Source organism: Lepidochelys olivacea, assembly GCF_965140295.1.
Source record: "Lepidochelys olivacea isolate rLepOli2 genome assembly, chromosome: 9".
NCBI lineage: Eukaryota > Metazoa > Chordata > Testudines > Cheloniidae > Lepidochelys > Lepidochelys olivacea.
This window is the reverse complement of record NC_140419.1, coordinates 49,687,248-49,710,661: the sequence shown is the minus strand read 5'-3', so window position 1 is coordinate 49,710,661 and position 23,414 is coordinate 49,687,248. Positions and strand designations below refer to the sequence as shown.

Genomic DNA, 23,414 nt, shown 5'->3' with positions numbered 1-23,414 from the left:
AGGGGTAGCGTGCAGTCCATTATGGCCACTTCTAACGGCCAGGTGTAGGACAAGGGGGAAAGGGGGACTCAGGCCCGCCCTCTACTCTGGGTCCCAACCCAGTGACCCTCTGGCGGCAGCCTCCCTGCCCTCCTTCACTCCCCTTGTCCGCCTCTCCTCCCTGGGCTGCTTCCCCTTCGGCCCCCTTGCACCTTGTGGGCCCTTCTATTAGGGCCTGCAGCCTGCCAGGTATGGGGCTGGAGCTTTCCTCAGCTCCCGCAAGCCTGCCCAGCACTGCGCTGTCCTGGGTGCTGGTCTCCTTTGCTCAGGAGACAGACCTTCTCCCTTGAAGGTCTGGGAGAGACTCCCCGCCTCTCGCCTGGGCAGCCTTTATATAGAGCCTAGCCTGGCCCTGATTGGCTGGCTGACCGCGCAGCCGCTCTGGCTTGCTGTAGCCCAGTCTGGCCTGGGAGCGGGGCACCACCCCACCACACCCCGACTAATTTAAATAATTGTCTCAACTTCGAAGTCCGCCACTTCCCAGTTCAGGGGATGGAGTAGATCATGTAAAAGTAGTCTTTTCCAGCTCTAGCTTATACAATTCTGCGCTTGCGGTTCACTATGGAGTGAATGTTTTCTGTGCAACTCTGTATGTTAGGTATGAGAGAATGTCAGACAAATGGTCATGTGGAAAGCTGGGAAAGGGATTTCATTTGTTTTAGCATCCTCACACACTTCACTTTAAAAGAAATGAAGGGAAGAAGAAATGCACTGGGAGCATTTCTGTGGCACAGGCTTACCTTGTTGCTGCAGTTTGTAGTCAGTGGAGTATGCTTTCCCTATGATGTTCCATACAGGCCTCAAACAGCCAAAAAGTCCCTCAAGAAACCCACTGCTCCCACTCCCGGATCTGCTGAACTGAATTTTAATGTCATCTGTCCCACTGTTCTCTCCATCCATCGTGTTACTGTTGCCCTGAGGCACAGCTGTTTCTGCTTCATCCTGTTCTCTCAACTGCAGCACACTGTTCTCAAATTGGTCCCTAGAGTCCTCGCTGATGCTGGTCAACACTGCTGTGGTGACTGGACTGCCCACATTTTCTATTAGATCTGCCTGAAGTAAGCCCTTCTCTCGCACATCCTCTATGATCTCAGGTGAAGGATGGTTTCCAGTGGGTGCATGATCACCATGTATCCCACTGAAGTCTTTGTCTTCATTGAAAGTCTTGGTGATCAAGTTTGTAGAGGAAGGCCAGCTCAGGTGCTCCTGAGGACTGGCCATGGTGCCGTGCATGTGCATGAAGCAGGTAGTCCGATACGGTGCTTAGAGAACTAATGATACACAATTCAGATGCAACAAATGGCCCCAGCACCTGGAATGAGAGAAAATGGGATAAGAAATATTTTTTTCTTTTCTTAATCACTACTATATGGTATTTCTGTTTTGTGCTCTTTTCAGGAGAAGATCTGATAATGAGTTTAACTAGAAAACTGGAGGCCCAATGATATTTGGTAAATGATTATTGAAATTTACAAATGACAACATTTGTTCCCTTTGACATTTAACTCAGTGCACATCATCAATGGGATGGTCCTTGTTATTTCTCCTCTGGGTTACCCACCATGACTCTTTTTTGGAAAACTCAGATAACTGGCAATGGCTGACCCATGAGAGTCTTCTTACAGGAAAGGCCTGTGTGCACTATGTTACCACCAGGGCCAGTACCCCTCTGCACAGACACCAGTCTGTTCTAAGTGGACCCAACTGCAAGGTCTCACGTGTTTCCACATCAACTCTGTCTGGGTAAAGATTCTGGCTACGCAGGACAGACCCTTTGTCTGAGCCCTTCCCTTGGGATGATCCAGCCACCCCAGACCTCAAAACCAGTGTCTCAGACCTCCTGAGCCCCCCAGTCGCTTACATGCATTCCTTCAGAGTTCCACCTTGATGTGGTCACTCTGGCTTCTAGTTTGGCCCCTTCAGGGACAATGGGACAGGACATTAAAGAACACAGGGGTAGCAAACAAATTTCTTGACCACAGTCACTTTACTCTTGACAGCATCAAGAGTTAAAGATCTCTTCAAACACAACAAAAGTCCAGAGACACAGCCTCCCTTAGTCTGATCTATGTCCCTTCTGTGAGTCCAAGGTTTGTCAGTATTTCAGGCTGAGTACAGTCCCTTCTGTGTTCTCTCTCCTGCTAATGTGGTGACAGTCAGCCCTCTGCTCAGAGCAGCACACCCTCTTTTAAAGAGTCTCCCTCTCCTTGCCATGTGCTCCCCTGGAGTGCTCCAGCCTAGGGGTCAGTAGGAAGGGGAGCAAACACTGATTGTTCCATGGAGGTGGGGTAGTAATAAAGAGCCATTCCAGAATTATAGGCCCCCATTGCTCTGTGATGGCTTCTCAGTGCTGGTGTCAAGCACCTTTCCTGAAGAGGGAAGTTACTGGGAATGCAATTCATTAACCTTGGCTGGGCTAGACATGAGTTCAGCACATAATACAAAATGGAGTTCCCCCTTTTATACAGACATATCCCACCATCACACACTAGTCAGAGACAAAATGCTTATTCCACTCCCACTGCTCTGAGGGCACAAGCCAAATCTCATTGAAATTAATGGAAAGACTCCCCTTGACTTCAATATGTCAACAGGAGATTTTTGATTAAAAAGCCAGAAAAGTTTCCCTAGGCAAAGAACAAAGGTCCTGAAGTCTGAAAACAGCCACCAAAAGGAAGAAATGGAGGAGGTTGGAGACCACAGAACCTCAATGGAAGGTGCTGGGTGTTCCGTACTTTTGAAAATTAGACTACTTAATTCAGGTGACTAAATATGGTATTAGACAGCTAACATCAGGAGGATGTTTGAAAATCGTCACCCCGAGCTTGTGTTCTACCCCTCTTTGAGGGAGCAGTACATTGCATAGATAAAATAATAAGACCACCACCGGGGGAAGTCCAAAAGCCTGAGGTTTTTTTGGTATCATTCATCTCTTTCTCTGAATACACATACAGTTTTATATATAAAGCACACACTAAAATGATGCTATTAAGGTTATAAAGTCAAGTACTTGAAAGTAACAAAAATAGTATGTAATCATGTAACTAAAGACTATCAATGCATGAGCACAGGAGGCCGAATTAAGATTGCACAGGCAACCTGAATTCTGGGATTTCCTAACTTTTGAGTGCTTGACTTTGCAACCTAAATAACATTCTTTTAAAAAGTGTATGTCATTTCCTAGGGTCTTTTAAAGGAAAAAAGTATGTAAATTATATTTGTTGCACCTCTAACAACCCCATCATGCATCATCAGGGTTTGAACTCTGGACAGCACAGCCTGCGCTATAGGACTAACTACATTCACTCACAGCAGGTTATCATCCGGGGGTGGGGGGGGGATTGGCCATTGGGGCTTGTTTGGGGGTTGGGGAGATGGACAGGAAGAGTCCCTCCCAGACTCTCCCTCCCAGAGGGGCTGCTCCCAAGCTTTCCAACACAGTGCGCTGGGCGATGGTTGCAGGAGCATGGTCATGACCTTAGATGAGCTCATATTTAGTTAGAATTTTGGCAGACTCTCAACATTTTATTGACAATGCAAGCAAGAGAAAGGAAAATTAAAATTTTCAATAGGTCATCTTTCATTCAAGCCTGAACAGAAGTTTATGAGACAAACTAAGGGCACTTCCTCTGGCTCCAAGGCTTTCTCCTGACCAAATTCCAAAAGCTTGCTGCAAACAATGGAGATATTAGAGCTTCTAAAAATAAAATACAAATCTCCAGAATCTTTTATACTGGAAAATAACCTCAACTTAGGGCTTGCTTCCCCAATAATGAGGCCTGATCTAAAAGATCAGACAAGGGATTAAAGAAAAGCAGGCTCTCAACAAAAGTGGCTCAAAAGTTTACTCAAACAGCTAAAGGAGATTGCATAAAAGATTAAATGAGACATACATGATGCCAAAATTATATTATTGCTACATAATTAGAGTAATAAACTGGTTAATAAAAATGGTCATTAAAACTCAGTAGTGTTACACTGACTTTTGGCTTTAAATCAAATGTAATGAGAAGGATCGAAGTCCTCTATAACACAGGACATAGAACTTCCCCAAAATCATTCCTAGAGTAGATATTTTTAGAAAAACATCCAATCTTAATTTAAAAGTAGTCAGTGATGGAAAATCTACCACAACCCTTGGTAAATTGTTCCAATGGTTAATTATCCTCACCATTAAAAAATTACACCTTATTTCCAACCTGAATTTGTCCAGTTTCCACTTCTAGCCATTGGATCTTGGTATACCTTTGTCTGCTAGGTTGAAGAGCCCATTATTAAATATTTGTTCCCCATGTAGACATTTACAGGCTCTAATCAAGTCTCCCCCTAACCTCTGCTTTGTTAAACTAAACAGATTGAGCTCCTTGAGTCTATCACTCTCTTCTCTCAATCCTCTCCAATTTATCAACGTCCTTCTTGAATTGTGGCCATCAGAACTGATTGCTGAATTCCAGCATGGCAAATACAGAGGTAAAATAACCTCTCTGCTCCTATTTGAGATTCCCCTGTTTATGCATCCAAGGATTGTATTAGCCGTTTTGGCCACAGCATAACCTTGGGAGCTCACATTCAGCTGATTATCCACCATGACCCCCAAATCTTTTTCAGTCACTGCTTCCCAGAATAGAATCCTTCATCCTGTAAGTATAGCCTGTGTTCTTTGTTCCTAGATGTATATATTTATATTTCATAGAATCATAGAATATCAGGGTTGGAAGGGACCTCAGGAGGTCATCTAGTCCAACCCCCTGCTCAAAGCAGGATCAATCCCCAATTTTTGCCCCAGACCCCTAAATGGCCCCCTCAGGGATTGAACTCACAACCCCGAGTTTAACGGGCCAATGCTCAAACCACTGAGCTATCCTTCCCCCATAGAAAAACACATTGTTTTCTTGCACCCAGTTTACCAAACAATCCAGTTTGCTTTGAATCAGTGGCCTGTCCTCTTCATTGTTTGTTACTCCCCCAATTTTTGTGTCATCTGCAAAATTTTATCAATGATGAATTTATGCTTTCTTCCAGGTTGTTAATAAAAAGGTTAAATAGTGCAGGGCCAACAACCAATCTCTGTGTGCCCCTACTAGAAACACACCAATTCTATGATGATTCCCAGATTACAATTACACTTTGAGACCTATCAGTTGCTGGGATTCCCTCTGAGACCTTTTCCACTCTGCTTATCCAGAACACCTCATCCAGTTCTGGGAGAACACTTTATCCTTGAATCCAAAAACTTGGTTTGAATCAGGATTGTCAACAGGGGAGGGGCTGGGGGCTAGCCTCCCGGGCCGGGAGCTCAAAGACCAGGCAGGACAGTCCCGTAGGCTGGATGTGGCCTGTGGGCCGTAGTTTACCCACCTCTGTTGTAGGGAGTCCAAATTTGCTGCCCTGGGCTACTTCCTACCAGTGTCTGTTCATTTTGGGGCGTGGCAACTCTAGTCCAATTAGTTGGGTGGCCTGCTTCCCATAGGGTCCTCTCACGGGTCGTGAGCAGCACCTTGTCACAGACTCAGTCTCCTTTGGACTGGGCAGCTGCAAGTTGGTCATGCTGAGCCCTACAACATCCCTGGGCTTTGCCCATTCAGCAGCCTCCATAGCTGAAGGCTCCTAGGTCTCCTCCACAGTCTCCCATGGCTGGGGTGACAGTGCTTCCTTCCAGGTGGCTGCCTTGGCGGGCAGGTTAGTGATCCTTCCCCTCACATAGAGAGGTGGCTAGCTCCTGTCATAGCTCCACCAGTCAGCCCCAAAATGAGCCAGGCTCTCTCCTTTTCTCCACTCTACAGGCCTGGAATTGGCTGCAGGTATAATGGGGCAGGACTAGCTGGCAGTTTCTCTGCTTCATTGTAGACCTATTTTTAATTTTAAATATTAAGATCTTAATGGATTTATTGTAAATGCCCAGAAAATCAAACCTGTCCTTAAAGAGCAAGTGCTATAATTTTGGGGAGAATACACTATATTCTTCCTATGTAACAAAGTAGCTGAATCCCTGCTGTATGACTAAAATTCAACTCAATCTTAACTGTGAAACTGCAATGGCGCTTTCATAATAGGTAAATTAAAGGTATTAAAATGTATACCTTATTCCTACACCAGAAGTATACTAATGCTGTTGAGCAATCCAGTAATAATCTGTGTGTCAGGAGGAGAAACAGAGGATTTGGCCCAGAATGATTAAAAAAGACGGCATTCTGTTAAAGGACTTCTTTAGCAAGGAACCACATTCACATCTTTAGAGTCACTGACATTAAGATATAAGGTAGAACAAATACTACTTTGATTTAGCCAGGGTTAAGATCTGAAGACTTCGTGTTTAGGTAGAGGAGGGTAAAGAAAATGTACAACATACTGGGCTACACTGCTAAAAACAATATAACAGTCTCTGCAAACACTTAGAACCTGATTTTACAGCCAATCATACCATCATTGGTTAAGGTATTCTGAAAAATTCTAATAGGCAACCTGCTCAGGGGGTGTTCTGTTTTTCAAGCTTAATAATGCCTCTGCAGAAACAGTCTTCAAGTCAAAAGTTCTTAGATGTATGTGTATGCACAAAGGATTATGCATGTATTTAAGCTATGCAGACTTCACTGAATGCTACTGCAGCAGCATGTTGCAAGGCAAAACCTCGGATTTGAGCTAAGCTGTTTTGATCAGCTCATGCTTATTCTTGCAGCTAAGAAAAAAGGTATTTTAAATCTACAATGGAACTTCTGAAGCAAAGTATAATTTTTGTATGATCACAAGCTGCTGTAAATTATTCTCAGTCACATGGAAAACAGTCTTCCATCCACACCATTACAATTTAGCTCCCTGAATGAAGGAAACAGGAAGTGCATCTTTGTTTATGGAAGAGCCAGACCTGACATCCCTGATATCTCAGCACATTAGACAGCCTTTAGCTGCAGTTTAAAAGCATTAGAAAAGGCAGTTCATCAAGAAGGGAATAAAAGAGCAGTTGAATCAGTCTCATAACTCACATTTGGGAAAAACCCAGGAAATTCAGAGGAAATTCCCCCTAGCTAAATAGCCAAATTCCTTCTCTGCTCTTGGTGGCTTCCATCTCATAAATGAGCTTCTCACACATATACAGAGAGACACATTAACAGCAGCCACACACACGCACACAGCCTACTGAAGCCAAACATCTGAGGGTTTGGCATGACAACAGCACTCAAAAGTAATGATCTGTTCTGAATGGACAACTCAGTCAGGTAAATGCCGTCTGTGACCGTAACGAATGCTCTGCCTTTGTGGCGATGGCTACACTGCATAGTAAGCTTGTGTCTGTGGGACCCAGGCTTCCAGATTTGGTGTTTTTAAGCCCGTACTTAAACATCCACATTGCACTGTAAGCATGGGCCACCCAACACTGCTGACATCTCCATACTGCATGATGCAGACTCAAGTCAGACCTTCTGTTTCTGGTGGCATAGAATCATAGAATATCAGGGTTGGAAGGGACCCCTGAAGGTCATCTAGTCCAACCCCCTGCTCGAAGCAGGACCAATTCCCAGTTAAATCATCCCAGCCAGGGCTTTGTCAAGCCTGACCTTAACCTCTAAGGAAGGAGATTCTACCACCTCCCTAGGTAACGCATTCCAGTGTTTCACCACCCTCTTAGTGAAAAAGTTTTTCCTAATATCCAATCTAAACCTCCCCCACTGCAACTTGAGACCATTATGCATACCCCAGCTTATCCCATGGTTCCATCCTAGAACCCATACCAGCTATTGCCACTCTAGGGCTTGGTTCATAGTGGACTGTAGGACACCTTGTGTGTCCATACTCCATGAGCCCACTGATACATCCAGCTGAGCCATTTTCAGATATGCATGCTCCCAGCAGCAAGAGTCATCAACATAGATTCCGACCTGGTGGAAGAACTTCTCCAGCTCACTGGGTCAGTCCTATTTCAGGAATCAGGCAGAGCATCTGTGAGACACTGGCAAACCTTTTGGCAGAGATTTTTCAGTTGATGCAATTTTAGACTTGGCTTTGGTAAGGCCATCATAGAAGGGTTGGTTGTAGGAATAACTTTGGATTGAGCGATCACAAGTTGATTCAGTTTAAATTAAATGGAAGGATAATCAAAACCGGGTAATCAACTATGGGTTTTGAGTTCAAAAGGGCAGACTTTGGGAAATAAAGGGAATTAGTTAAAGTCAATTGGACTGAAAAGCTTAAGGATTTAAATGGGGAAAAGGTTTGGAATTTCTTCAAATCAACTATCCAAAACAATCCAAAACAGGAATACCAAGTAAAAGAGAAAAAACTTGTGGAGGAATGCTCCAGACCCAGATGGGTGAACAACCACCTCAAAAAGCTTATTAGGAGTAAGCAGAGAGCCTATTCAGAATGGAAAAAGTTGTTGATCAGCAAAGAAAGCTACATCATGGAGGTTAGAAAATGCAGGAATAAAGTGAGAACTGCTAAAAGTCAAGCTGAATCAGCACTTGCCAAAGACATTAAAATAAATAAGAAGGATTTTTCGTTATATAGATAAAAAGAGAATAAGGATGGATGAAATTTGGCTGCTATGCAGTATGGATAGGAAGGAGATGAAAGGCCAAAAAACTAAATGATACTTTGCCTCAATTTTCAATAAGGATAATAATAAGGAACACAGAGCTTAATGCGTACTCACTGGGAGGACTAAGGAACACAGAGCTTAATGCGTACTCACTGGGAGGACTAAACTTCCATTACAGAATACTGAAAGAACTGGCACATGAGATTGCTAGTCTCGTTAGTAGCAAGGATTTTTAATACATCTATCTATTTGGGGTTAGTAACATGTAACTGGAGAATAGCTAATGTCCTACCTATATATAAGAGGGGGGGAAAAGTGATCTGGGCAATTACAGACCGGTTAGTCTGACCTCAGTAGTATGCAAGGTTTTGGAACAAAAATAACTAAATTCACAGAGCTAAAGGAGCTGGAATGCAACATGGATTTATCAAAAGTAGATCATGCCAGACTAACCTGATTTCTTTCTTAGGGAAAATAACTGATCTTTTAGATAAGTGAAGTGTAGTATCTCTAATATTCTTGGACTTCAGTAAAGCATTTGGAACGGAACCACATGGGAAATTATCAGATAGAGAAGATGGGGATCAGTACACAAATTGGAAAGTGGATAACAAACTGGCTAAAGGGGAGAAGGCAACAGGTTGTGCTGAAAGCTGAACTATCAGACTGGAGAGAGGTTACTAGTGGAGCTCCTCAAAGATCGGGGTCTTGGGACTAATCTTCATCAATACAGAGGAGGATCCGAATGTTATACAGGAAGAGCTATAAGACTGGAGTGATAGAAATGGGATAAAATAGTACAACTTGCAAGGTCATGCACTTTGTTGGGTCGCCCTCAAAGTTATATAAGTATGATAGAATTCTAATTATGCAGTAGTAGAAATAAAGATAGACAAAAGAGTATATAGGTATTGTAAAAAGGTATGAACATCAGTTCCATGCTGTTGAATTTCACTCTGTAACAAATGCAAGACCAAAGTGCTAATTATTTTGGGCTGATACAGGACAAAGAGTCTGTGTTGGAAAGTGATAAGAACTTTGAGGAAACAATGCTGTTCTTTAAAACACCACCCTGATGCTCTTCCCCCTTGGGGGCCCCTTGTCATGCCTATGTAAATCTTGGTATCCAAAGAGGGAAAAATAGATAGTGGGATAAAACTTGTTAAATGAATCAAGAGTCATAGATTGTGTTGTTAAGTAAAAGAATGATGAGTGCATGGAACTGAGAGCCTAAATCAGGGAAATAATTGGTTAGTAAATGGTGCCAGCCTAATCCTAAGAATTTCAACCTTGATATCGATGGGCCGAAGAATATGCAAAATAGAGATAACTGGATGACCCCAGAGGGGTGAACTGGATTCCACCCAAAACGAAGAACAAGAAGATAACACCTAGCCATCATGGATGTACCACCTGCTGATTGAGCTGATTGATGGTCATCTCAGTTGTAAATTCAGCATGATGAAGCAACTTCCATAGACTTGTATTGAACCAGAGACCTATAAAAATAGGGTCCAGGGACTGTGTTCTTTGAGTCTGGTTCTACGACCACCCTCCAGGAGCATCGGATGCGCATCTGACAACAACTTGGCTCCACTCTCGTGTCCAGGTCACCTGGCCAGTGACTTGGCACGAGCAACATCTAGGCTGGTAACTATAACAACCTTTATGTAGAACCTGTGTGTGAATGGATCTATATAGAAATTGCATATAGGAATATTTTGTTGTATTTACAATAAACGTGGCAATTTGCCTTGTCTCTCTTACACTAATAAAAATGATACCAACAGGATCTTGTAACAACTTTGGGTCTAAAAATAAGAATTTCTGCTACAAGCTAAGGGTCATCAGTTGCAAGCAACAGAGGAGGAGAGAGACCTGGTTGTGGGGATCAATCACGGGGTGACTGTGAGCCACCAATGTGATGTGACTGTGAAAAAGATAAATGCGATCCTAGGATGTATCAGGCAAGGCATTTCCAGGAGAGAAAGGGAAGTATTAACGCCTTTGTACAAGGCACTGGTAATACTCATTTGAAATAATGTGTCCTAGTCACCCATGTTCAAGAAAGAATCATTCAAACTGGAAGAGGTGCAGAGAAGAGCTATTAGGATGATAAGGGGAATGGAGGGCTTATCTTATGAGAAGAGACTAGAAGAGCTTGGCTTCTTTAGTCTTGCAAAAAGAAGGCAGAGAAGGGATATGATTGCTTTCTATAAATGGAGGGGAGAGGGATAGGGAATATCAGGGAGGGTGAAGAGCCATTTAAGCTAAAGGACAATGTTGGCACAAGAACAAATGGATATAAACTGGCTATGAACAAATTCTGGCTGGAAATCAGAAGGTTTCCAACCACCAAAGGAGTAAGGCTCTGGAACAGCCTCCCTACAGGAGTTGTAGGGGCACACAACTTAATTTTCAGAAAGAGCTGGACAAATTTATTAGTGGGACACTATGACAGCATTGCTTGGGATGCTCTTCCTGTTAATGTCTTATGTTCCTAAAAGCTCAGGTTTCAGGGATTCAGCTAGCCATCTGCAAGAGGTAGGAAGGGATTCTTCCCACACAGTGTTTTGGGTTTTTTTTTGGGGGGGGGGTCTTCTTCCTCTGAACCATCAGGAATGGCCCTGGCTGGAGATGGGACATTGGATAGGGTAGGCCAGATTCCAAAGTTGGCATGGAACACACTGTCTCTCTCAGGTGCTTGGCTGACTGGTTCTTGCTTACATGCTCAGGGTCTAACTCAGGAGTGGGCAAACTTTTTGGCCCGAGGGCCACATCCGGGTTGCAAAATGGTATGGAGGGCTGGGTAGGGAAGGCTGTGACTCCGCAAACAGCCTGGCCCCCCACCCACTATCCACCCCCACCCACTTCCTGCCCCGACTGCCTCCCCTCAGAACCCCCAACCCATCCAACCCTCCCTGCTCCTTGTCCCCTGACCACACCCTCCCAGGACCCCATCTCTAACTTCCACCCCCATCCAACCCCACCTGCTCCCTGTCCCCTGACTGCCCCAACCCCTAACCACACCCCCACCCCCCTGACAGGCCCCCCTGCCCCATCCAACCCCCACCCCACTCCTTGTCTCCTGACTGCCCCCTCCCAGGACCCCCATCCCTATCCACCACCCCCCAACTCCCTGTCTCCTGATAAAGCCAAAGGTAGTAGGCATAAGTGTTCCTGAAATTACTGCTGACTTTGAGAGAATGGGCTTTCCAGACTGCTCAGCGGCCACTGATGGGACTCATATGCCTAGTTTGCTCTCCACAAGGAGCACATGAGAATATAAACCACAAATGGTACTACTCCATTGTTATGCAGGCCCTTGTCAACCACAATGGCAGATGCATGGACACTAATGTGGGATCACTGGCAAGGGGCATGATGCCAGGGTTTTCCAGAGATCAGGATTTTACCTTTGTGGACAAGCTGGGACACTATTTCCACCAAATAACAGTTATAAATGGAATCCCTCTCCCTACTGTTGTTCTAGGGGACCTTGCATACCCCATTTTTCCATGACTTTTGAAACCCTATCCTGTTCACAGAAGCCCTGGTAAAAGAAGGTTCATACTATACACTCAGCAGCTGTACAATGGTGGTTGAATATGCATTTGGAAGATTGAAATATCATTGGCGCTGCCTTCACAACCTTTTGGATGCCAGTCTGCAATGTTGTGGCCTGTTGTGCTGTGCACAGTGTCTGTGGGGACAAGGAAAAATCTTTTTACTAAGAGTGGACTCACACACAGCCAGAAAGTGCATCTGTTACCAGGGCTGGATTCACATGCACAGTGGAAATCAGGGATGCTTCACGCACCCACATGATAGGTTTACATGGTCCTATGCACTGGGAGAGGCGGGGGGCCTGAAATGCTATTTGTAATTATTCTGGTTTTGGGTGTGGAGCAGCTCTGGAAGAATTTTAATTCGGTTTGTAAACACTTTAATGTACCACTACACATAGTGTATTGCTCACTGTGCTGAAATGTATGGAAATGTTTTATGCTTATGGATTACTATGACATTGCATTTTAAAAAAAAATCTTTAGTGAGGCCAGCCATGTACTTGAACCCACAACTTATGGGGTACTGTCATGAAGTTCTACTTCATTACATATAATAAAATTTGCTAAAGAAGCTATGTGTGCAAATTTAATATTTATTTTAAACATGAAAGAAAAGTGTAAAACCCAGACATGCAGACCAGCTGCCATCCAAACATACAACACAATATCCAAACGGTGCAAAAAACAGTGAACAGTGCATGTTTCCAAATAAGACTGACAGCTGTTTCTGGGTGTCTCCTGTTCCTCTGTTCTCCTTGACCTTTCCAGTGTATTTTGCACATGCAGGCTGCAACTGGACTGGAAAGGAGGAAAACACAGGGTACATTTAAACATTCCCTTTAATAGTATTCATTGGCTATGAGATGGTCCAGCCAACCCCTGAACTGTCCAAAGTCTGTATAGTCTGCAAGACATGATAACGTGGAGGGGACTCAGGACATAGGGATGGAGCAGGAAGTGAATGTGGGAGTGGAGCGGATGCTGCAACCTACACTCTGGTGGCCACAAGCATAAGCAAATATTCAAACAGCTCCTTCTGCTGCGGTCTCCTTTCCTTCCTCAACCTGAGGTAATGCTCCAAGAACTGTGCCACCAATCGCTCCTCATGCTATGCATCCTCTCTCTCTTTCCACCTTTCTTGCATCCTTATCTTTCTGGTACTCAATCTGGTCCTTCTGTTAAAGTCTGCTGACCGGTTTTATCGAGAATCTCTCCCATCAACACATCTTGAACTCTTTCTCCCTGCATGTAGTTGGAGGCATCTACTCCCCCAAGCTCCTGGGTCCGTGCACTTGCCCTACAGAGGTGAAATGGCCTTGAAAGGAAAATGGAAGAACACATTATCATCTGACCATGATAAAAAAAATTACATTTCTACTCTTTCAAGGGAGCTGCTTTACTTCAAGGTCAAAAGACTACACATTTTAATCAATGGGCTTTATTTTATTCACACAAAATAGCGGCTACTCCAGATGGAGCAGCACCAAAAGCCATCACACATAAGGGTAAGATACACATACAAAAATTCAGTTACAGTGATTTATAAATCCTCACTACTTTTCCCAGGGGAAGAGGAGGTTGTCACTAGCTATGGATTTTACAATCCTTTCAGGCAGGGCAAGCTCTGGAGGACATTGATATTCTAGAGGTCCCTAGGTGGAAGTATGAACTTCTGTTCCAGGCCAGTGGAGGACAGCCATTCGTGGGCTAAGGAGATTTTAAAGCATCTGGTGACTGACTAGCAGGCATCCAAATGGAGGGGACTTATGAACTACAGAGGTGGCCCTAATAAGTATGCCCTGCTCCAGAAGGTAAGCAATGGCCCAGAGTTCCTAACTCCATGAGAGATTTGCTTTCTTCAACAAGCAGCAATGGGTGAAAATCCATGCTAAAAATCGACAAGATGCTGATGTAGCATAAAGGTGTAGTACAGCCTCCTTGTAAGCACCCTGCATTCATGGACAGACCTGACTGACTGCCAGCCATGGGGACTCCTAACACAGATATGCACCCACCCTGCACTGTAATTTGGATTTAGCTAGCTATGGACCAAACACAGACTCCGGTTTCATTTGGTCTCATTATAGCCAACTTTTTTTTTACTCAGTTAACCGGCGATCTGAAAGAGTGCAGGTACAGCTGATTTATAAGGTGCCGCAGTATTAGCAGGCAGGTGTATGTGAGGCTCCTCATTGTAGTGCCCTAAGCCATATTTCGATCAATTAGTGAATAACTAGTAAAAATATCGTAACACCTTAGCTGTGTTTTCTCAGCTCCCAGTGTCCATTCTGAATCCCATGTGGTGGCTGGGGAGGGAGGAGGGCACTACAGAAATGATGCGGGTTCCACCCTGAACAGAAGCACACTATAAACCCGGCTTGTACTAATAACTCAATATGGCTATAAGCCAGAAATCCCTCTCATCCATATGTTAACAACAAAAATGGCATCAGAAACTTACCAGCCTCTTCTGCTGGTTCCACTGCAGGCTGTCCCCCAGAACCACTCTGCTCCTCTGAATACAGACCCAGGGTGCGCTGCACTCACCTCAGCACCTGGGCCACTTCTTGCCCATCATCCCTCAGTGCCTGTGACTGGGGGGTTATAAGAGTCACATCCCTGCTCAGCAGACTGTTGTGCACAGAGTGGGCCCTGTGCTTGCAGAAGTTCCCAGGAGGCAGTTGAATTCCTTGTAAAAATGGCAGGAAGATGGGGAGTTTCCAGAGGTGCTGTTAGCATCCTTGACTTTGTGGCAGTCCGTCTTGAGCTGATTGATTCGCTCTCTCCATTGATAGCTGGTTGAATCGATTCCCAAAGCCATGAGCCACTCAAATGTAGCTTTGCAGACATAATCATTTCTTGTGCTCTTGCTAAAGTTGAACCTCTTGCTTGCCTCAAACCAGAGGTTAACCAGAATCCGGCTGTTCCTCTGACTAGCTAGCAGCACACTTGATCAAGGACTTCTTGTTAGTGCTGGGATGACCTTAACCCTTATGTGTGCGAGCCAACTGTGTTTCCAGTTGAGCAGTCCAAGTGGAAGTGAAGGGTTAAATGCCAAGCAGTGGTATTTGAACCAGAAGGTTTGCTTCCAGTTCCTGGGAACTGAGTGGGCCTGATACAGCTCCCACTGTACTTAATGAGACTCTTTCCATTCACTTTAATGGGAGTTAGATTGGGTCCTAAATCACCTACTAATGCAAGCATCTTTTACAGGGAGCAGTTTATGAAATACAAAGTAGAACCACACCACACTACACATATATATGCCCCCCCTGACACTTTCTAGGTATTTTTGAATCTGTTAAAATTGTACTTTTTTTTTCCCCCACCAGGACTTTGCATTCCCATTGTCCTACAACCGCATAACTCAATGCTATAGAAAACAAATGATGTTGCATAATGATTTTTACACTTACTATGGTCCTAAAATACAACCAACAGAAACATCATCTTCTAAAATATCTCTTTGGGAGAAGGGGTCATCTCTGATGACAGAAGAATGTTTGTTCCTGTTTCATACCACTTCCTGCTTTTGGAAGCTGGGTTGGACCAAAATTTAGGACTGACCATTAGTCTCTTTCTCTCCCTTGTCTACTCATCTTTTCTCAGCTGTCTCCGTATTATGAAAAACCCTTTAATTCCCTAGCATGGACTTGGATATGCTGCTGGCTCTACTACTTTCCCCCTTTCTCTCCCACCCTACAGAAATTTGCCCTTTTCCCCTTAAAACCTGATTTAAGACCAAGAGTACTGAATGCAAAAAAAAGTTATTGCATCGTTTAAATGGAAATAGTTTACAACCACAAAAGCCAGAAAATATTCACAGTCGCTACTACATCAACATTAACTGTCCCAGGGTGGTGCTGTTGCATTAAGACGTGTGATCATGTAATGAGACTCCAGCACTAGCCAATGGGATATACTTTTTAGCAGTTTCCCTGCCTGTAATAACTGTGATGAACACTATATCTTCCTCACAGGGGAATTGTAAGGATTAATTCATGTCTGTCAGGGCTTTGAAGATGGACAGCACTATAAAATGCTATTATTTTCAGGAACCCCAATGAATGAATCAAGGAATCTGAATTCAGTTTGATCTCTTTTGACCCATTTGATATAATTTTATATTTTAATTTCCATGGAAGAGAAGTCTAGGCAGTCACAAGCCTGCCACGTCCCTTTGGGTGCATAGTTATTTTCTACATGCTTTGAAAGACAGAACGATGCATGGATTCCCTCCTCCCCAACACACCCTTTCTTGCTTTTGAACTTTAATACCTACATGATACAAGAGCTACTCTTTGGGAGTATATATTTACTCTATAGTTTCACTGGGGAAAAAGAGAGATGAGACATTTAATTGAAATGCTGTCTAATAAGAACCAAACTTTTAAACAGGCCTCCATCTATTAGTTCAGGGGAAAAGCCCCAGTTCACAGGGACCCAATCGTCCTGGTGTGCACGTAACTTTCACTGAGTTTAGTGGGAGCTGCACAGGTGAATCTCCAGAAAGATCAGGCCACAGGTATACATGGCAGCTGCGCATGAAAATTTGAGTATTTACATGTCTACTTTTTGGGTGTATGCAAATGTGGGTTTTTAGAGGTGCAAATTAGTGACACTCAAAACTGTAGACCCCAGTGCAGAGTCTCTCTTGAAAATCTGGCCAGGGTGTTTTACTGATCTTGCAATAATCCATCATTGATTCATTAAGAGGCATAAGTTAATGACAGCAGGGACTTAAAACAAAACATCTTTTTCAGGTTCCTGTCAGAGGCCTGCACTGGGAATCAGGAGACCTGGTTTTTAAACTCCTGGTTCAGCCACTGAACTGCTGTGAGACCTTGATCAAGTCATTTCACTACAGTTTCTCTATGGCAATGAAATGAGGATAAATACACTTCTCTCATATGTAACTTGCTTTTAGATCTGTCAATAAAGAGCCCTATAAGAGGTGCATTTATTATAAATAAACATCCAGAGAACCAGAAAGGGCGAGAAACTCATCTCTATTTTCTCACAGCTCATGCATTAAGTATATATTTTCTCTTGTGGAATATTAAGTCAATCTATGTGTAAGCAGGGTCCAAATGCGCTCTCCTCTGACATCTAGTGATGAGCCAGGGGGAGGAGAGGGGAGACGAGAAGACTTCAGGAGCAGACTGTTTGCATAAAACACACCCACTCTGGTTAGGTGCACAGCAGATGGAGCTGCTTTGCCCAAATGATCAAGTTTGGCTGGTTTGGGGTTACAAATCACTAGCATTGAAAGCAAAGGGGTAACTAAACATTGTTATCCCATTTTACGAGTAAAGGGCAGCAGAACTGTGCTTAGCATGCTCTGACTGAGGGGGTCACCCGAAGCTGGACCTCATTTGCTAAGCAGGAGGTAGGGATGCCAAATGCCAGTGAAGATGAGAGTGCTTGGTGACAGATATACCTATGTGATGATGTGGACTCTCCTTAAAGAGTCCCAAACGCCATTTGACCTGCCCCTCTCCAGCATTTAAAGAGAGAGCTGATTAGACTCAGTTGAGAGCCCTTGTTTCTGTTTGGTAATTCCTGGAGCTGACATCACCGCTGAGCGGGTCTAGGGGCTAAGCTTACACCTTGGGTACAGACAGTGTTGCTGTGAAAGCCAACACAGAAACTGCCCTGTCAGTGAGGTTCCCCATGACCTGCTGAAATAACTCAGAGCTGATATCACAAAGAGCTGCTTTGAATTTGTATTCCCTTGTGATAGCCCTCACTTTGACACAGTAGTAAAGCTATAAAGGGTTCTGGAGTAGAAACAGAAGAGCCTCTTGGAGCTTGGGTGATGGTGTCTCACATTAACACAATGTCTTCCTCTCATAACTTAGGCTGTGTCTACACTACAGACCTTACAGTGGCATCGCTGTACCAATGCAGCTGCACCGCTGTAACATCTCTCATGTAGCTGCTGTATGCCAATGGGAAAGAGCTCTCCTGTTGACATAATTAAACCACCCCCAAAGAGCAGCGGTAGCTATGTCGGCAGGAGAAGCTCTCCTGTCGACATAGCACCATACACACTTCCACTTATGCCAGCAAAACTTAGGTCACTCAGGGGTGTGTTTTTTTCACACCCTTAAGAGAAATATGTTTTGCTGACATAAGTGGTAGTGTAGATATGGCCTAATGCAACAAAAATCACCCTCTGCCACACCACAGAAAATGAGCATTAATGAGGAAGACAAGCTGTGCGCCAAATTATTGCTCATTCAGTATCCAGTCTATACCCTGTGTTTCTCCTAATTAGCCTGCTATCCAGCAGATCTCTGCATGTCAGTGGCGTAATGTGCTGGACAGCCTATGCTGGAATTCTGTAAATGAAGGGCTTGGGCTTCAGCACAAGGTGGGATGGGGTAAAGATCATCGTCTCAGTGGCTCTTGCTAGCCTTTGAACTGGGACTATTCTCAGATGAATTCATTCACATGCCTAACCTCAGTTCTGGGGCAGACATTAAGTAATGATGCACTGGGCATTTAAAAGCTATATAATTGCTAAGTATTACAACTATTAAACAGCTATACAAATGCAAATGGCTATTACTGGATTGTGTGTAATCCCATGGGATCTGGTTACAGGAGAGGGTATATGGGTACACAGAGAAAACAGCAGCATCCAATAGAAGGGAACACTTAAGGACTCCATCTGGATGTAATTTACCATAATAATACTCAGCGCTTACTAGCATTTTACATTTTAATCACCACAACAGACCTGCAAGGAAGGACAGAATAATTTCCTGATGTGAACATGGACACAGTGACTTGTTTAGTACCCTATACCGAGACAGTATCAAACATGGGATTAAAATTTGGGACACGCTGGTTTTCAGTCCTATGCTTAATCCACTAGGACATGCTGTCACCATATAGGGTGCAAGTCAACGCAAAGCAGAGAAAGAGAGAGTTTCAGAGATTGTAAGGCCAGAAATGAGACCTTCTAAATCATCCAGCCTGATCTCCTGCATTAGCCAGACCATACAACATCCTGGACGAGAACCTCTAAGAATATTAGTTCCTCCTTGGCCCATCCCTAATATTTACATTTTGGCTGTTGCTGCCAACCCATGCTGTGATGGAAAGGGCTATGTAAGAGCTAAGCATTATTATTACTGTGATTGCACCGCGTTCCATACATAAGGAAAGAATTCTCACTCCAATCGGCTACGCAAGCTCCTGCTCCTTCCCCCTCCCCCATCTAAGCTCACCTTATGCTTACCTTCCAACACCAAGCTGGCAGCTGTTGACAAGAGAGTAGAAGGATCAGATTCGACAATTCAAACAAATTACAGTTTTACTGGAGATGGTGATATCAAGATATAGTAGAGACATGTCTTGACCATTCAAATTGAAGAGCTCACTTTTAAGCCACTACATTTTTACAAATAGCCGTTCCCAAATTTGGTATTTTGATTTAAAGTGAAATTCCACTCTGAAGAGGATAGGAGTGGCACCTTTTTCCACAGCAGACCTGCTCAGTGTGTCACATCTCCTTATTATGACGACGAAAAAATAGCTACTCCTGTTCCGCTCTGCATAGCCATGTAGAGAATTCTTTATAAAGTTCCAGTTAGCTACAACTGTGAAAACCCACTGACAGCAATGAAGAGCATGAATGTCACTAAGGCTTTGTCTACAGTGCCTGGGTGTGTGCCTCTCAGCCTGGGTAGACAGACGCGCTAGCTCTGCTTAAGCTAGCATGCTAAAAATAGCGGTGTGGCCTCAGCTGTACAGGCAGCAGGTTGAGCTAGCCACTGGAGGTGCATGCCCCAGGGTTTGGGCGAGTTTGTACTCCGATAGCTAGCCTGAGCCGCTGCCTAGGCCACACTACTATTTTTAGCACAGTAGCCTGAGCAGAGCTAGCATGTGTTTGTCTACCTACACTGGGATGCATGCTCCCAGCTGCAGTGTAGACACAAGCATTTAACATGTTCTGCAAGAGCTTTATTACCAGAAATGATGTGAGAAATGGAAAGAACCCAGCTTGACTTTACACTCCCAAGAGGAGTTTGTATGGCTGACAATAAACCCATCTTTTCACTTATACAGTGTTTGTACTTCAAGAGTTTCTTTTACATTGTAAGAGTCCACCATTTCAAAGCATTCCATATGCCTAAGAAGAGAATACCCCCAGAACTTGTGAGAACCCCCAGAACTCTCACCAAACTGAACAAACCCTTGAGCTCTGATCACTGTGAACTTAGCACATTTGCTATGGAAATCACTGAGATGCAAACATGGAATGCCACAATCCATTTTCACATTGTTCCTCTCTAGAATAGAATCACACTTTAAACTGTATGGTTTAACCAATGAAATATACTTTAGCTATATAGTGTTTACCAATAAATAATTCCTAAATTTTCCAGGCCACTGGAGACAAACATAGGACCATAGGACTTGCCAACTCATTTAAATAGAGAGCAAAAATAGAAAAGTAAGACACATGAATTTGAGAGAAAAGACAGAAAAACGCAAATTCTGAAAACAATTTTCAGCTGTAGGTGTGGTTGTCTAAATTTTAAGAGTGTCTCACACCCATTTGATGCTATAAATAATAATTTAATAATTCTAGTCATTAAATTGAAAATTAATCAGAACAGTGACAAGTTGAAGTATACTAGGCCAGTATGAGACAAAGGAAAATCTAAACCAAAGATTATCCCAGATCAGGCCTCTTTATCTGATCTAACCTATGAAGTCCAACGTGGAATATAAAATGAACCATCAGAAGTGAGATGAACAACCCCCCCCCCCCCCAATTAAGTCCAAACAGTCAAGAACTAAAAAAGCCTACCAACTCTCAAATTGGGATGTATTGTCCACTGATATTTTGAAAAGACAGATGCATACAGATCCAAGAGGATTTCCTGGCTCTCTTTGAAAGTTTCCTAGATTATGAACAAAGCTACCATCAAAACAAAGATTAGCTTAATTCCCTAACTTTTCAACAACTGTAACCTGTCAACAGTGTAGGACATCCCAGGCGGAGTGACTGTAGTGTGTATGGACAGAATGTGTTTGCAAAACGTAGCTGACAATGCTCTTACCTATTTTACTCATTTTATGTTCACCACAGTCAGATGTTCTCATTTTGATCTGTCATTTCAGGAAAATAATAAAACACTTTCCTTCAGCTTTCCCCGACACCATAAGGACCAATCACAGCTAATGTTAGCTTGTCCAAAAGGTATGGCTCTGACACTGCCTTCTTCAAATTAAAAATTCAGGTATTCACCTTACCCACTGATTTAAAAAATTACAAGCCAGACTGTTGATTTCCTTACTCACAGTGAGTAGTTCCTTACCACAAATGAAGTCCCATTGACTTCAGTGGGATTATTCATAATACGAAGCACTATTCAACGTGAGCAAGAGTATCACAGTCTAGCCCTCAGTGATTCCCACCACTGACTGCAATGGGACTACTCCCAAATGAGGTTCTATGCAATTTAAGAATGAAAGAATCTGGCCATAAGTATGTCCAGAACAAGAAAAACAGTTAAAAGCTTCTATTTAAAAGGACAAAATTATAGACAAAATATTCACCATGTTATACAGTTTGCCTTATCCTCTGAAAAAGTACCTTAAATGATCCATTTCTATAACAACAACAAGAAAGCAAAACTGCTGAATAGCCAGCTGAGAGGAAAGATTACACTTGCCCAGCAGGTAAAAAGCCAGCTTTGCTTTTCCTATTCTGCCTCCAGTAATTCTTCTGTTGTTGTTCCTTGAATACCCTGATATCTGTCATTTCATACGGCCACCCCACGCTGACATTCATTCCCTCCCCCTTTAAAAGGCAGGCACAGGAAGCACTAAGGGATAACGTACAAGATTGTAAATGAAAAATGTCCGTATCTACCATGCAGACAAGCAAAAGGAAAACCAGCTGTCGACTTCAGACACACTCTTGGCTAAATTATGGTTTCAGATTTCTCTCTCTGCCCCTCCCTCAGCATCATTTTTTCAGTCTCTCCACATCACAAATGCACCATCCATCTGCCCCTCTCAAATAAATGATGAGACAGTAACACTTGCATTACACACATCCCTCTACAAGCATTTGGTGAAATACTCACAAGGATGGAGAATTCCTACACATGATTGTCCATTTTCTTGGTTTAAAAAGATAGAAGGTTAAAAAAAAAAAAGCTTAGAAAAATAAAAGGAAATTCCACCCACACAATCCTGCAGCCTGCTGCAAAAGGAGCACAGAAGCTTGCTGACGTCACGGATTCATGAATGGATGTAAATTGGGCTGTGTTAGGATTCAGCACAGAGCTTTCTGTGGCGTGTGCTCTGAAAGGGAAATGGGAGAAGTCAGAGGGGGACAGCCAATCAGCATCAGACAGCTATGGCCTGCCTTCTTTTAGAAGAATCTGGTCACAGAATAAACAGAACCCACCAATCAGACCTCTGTAACAGAGCCTCTCAGGATTATGACACAGAGCCTAGCAGCTGGGAGGGACGCAGAGGTAGGGGCGTGTGTGTGTGTGTGTGTGTGTGTGTGTGTGTGTGTGTGAAAATGTCATTGTTAATGACGGAGGTGCACAGAGGAATTTTGATAAAATACATCACTGCTGCCATTCTGCTGAAAGGAACAGAAGCTATAATTCCATTTAGTGACTTCTCTTATGAGTTTCTGTCCAGCCATATGCCCTGTATGATAAAAGCATATCCAAATAACCCCCATCTGTTACATGAACAAAATGTATTTGGTAAGCAGAAAAAGGACTTGCTATCTGTGCATTTTCTTTTAGAATTACAGTTCCTGGGTATTATAAGTTAATAATAAATCAAAATATAAGCATATATTGGAAGGCAGCTGCAAGCAGAATACAGTGGGGTTTTATGTCAGATCAATAATGCAAAAGCACTAATACAACAAAAAGAAAACCATCCCCACAAATCAATATTAGAGCAATACAAAAAGGATTGACTGAAATCTGTAATATCAAGAAATTCAGAGACTGAAAATCTAAGTGAGCAGGATTCTAAATTTGCAGCCACATCCTGAACTCCAGGCACAATGGACACTCCATCTACACATCACAACAAATGAGCCAAGCACCTGTGCCAAAGGCACACCCATTTCTGAACACCAGGGCAAAATCCCCTCCATCCTGGACTCCCAATTAGATAGCCACAGCAGTTGCTGTTTACATTAATTTTACAGAGAGAATAATTTCCATCTTGGTCACACTACTGGCAAAAAATACCAAACAAAAACCACCCTGATC

At 43.4% G+C, this 23,414-nt stretch overlaps 1 protein-coding gene across 5 annotated transcripts in view; it reads right to left on the bottom strand.

The window, feature by feature from the left end:
* MAP3K13 (mitogen-activated protein kinase kinase kinase 13) overlaps window positions 1-23,414 on the bottom strand; it is a 129,883-nt gene that overhangs the window by 41,289 nt on the left and 65,180 nt on the right. For all 5 annotated transcript variants that reach the window (XM_084639331.1, XM_084639330.1, XM_084639328.1 and 2 more), the window contains one exon: window positions 780-1,351. In XM_084639331.1, coding sequence (XP_084495457.1) covers window positions 780-1,278 — 499 coding nt within the window. In that variant the 5' untranslated portion in view covers window positions 1,279-1,351. The remainder of the gene's footprint in view (window positions 1-779; window positions 1,352-23,414) is intronic.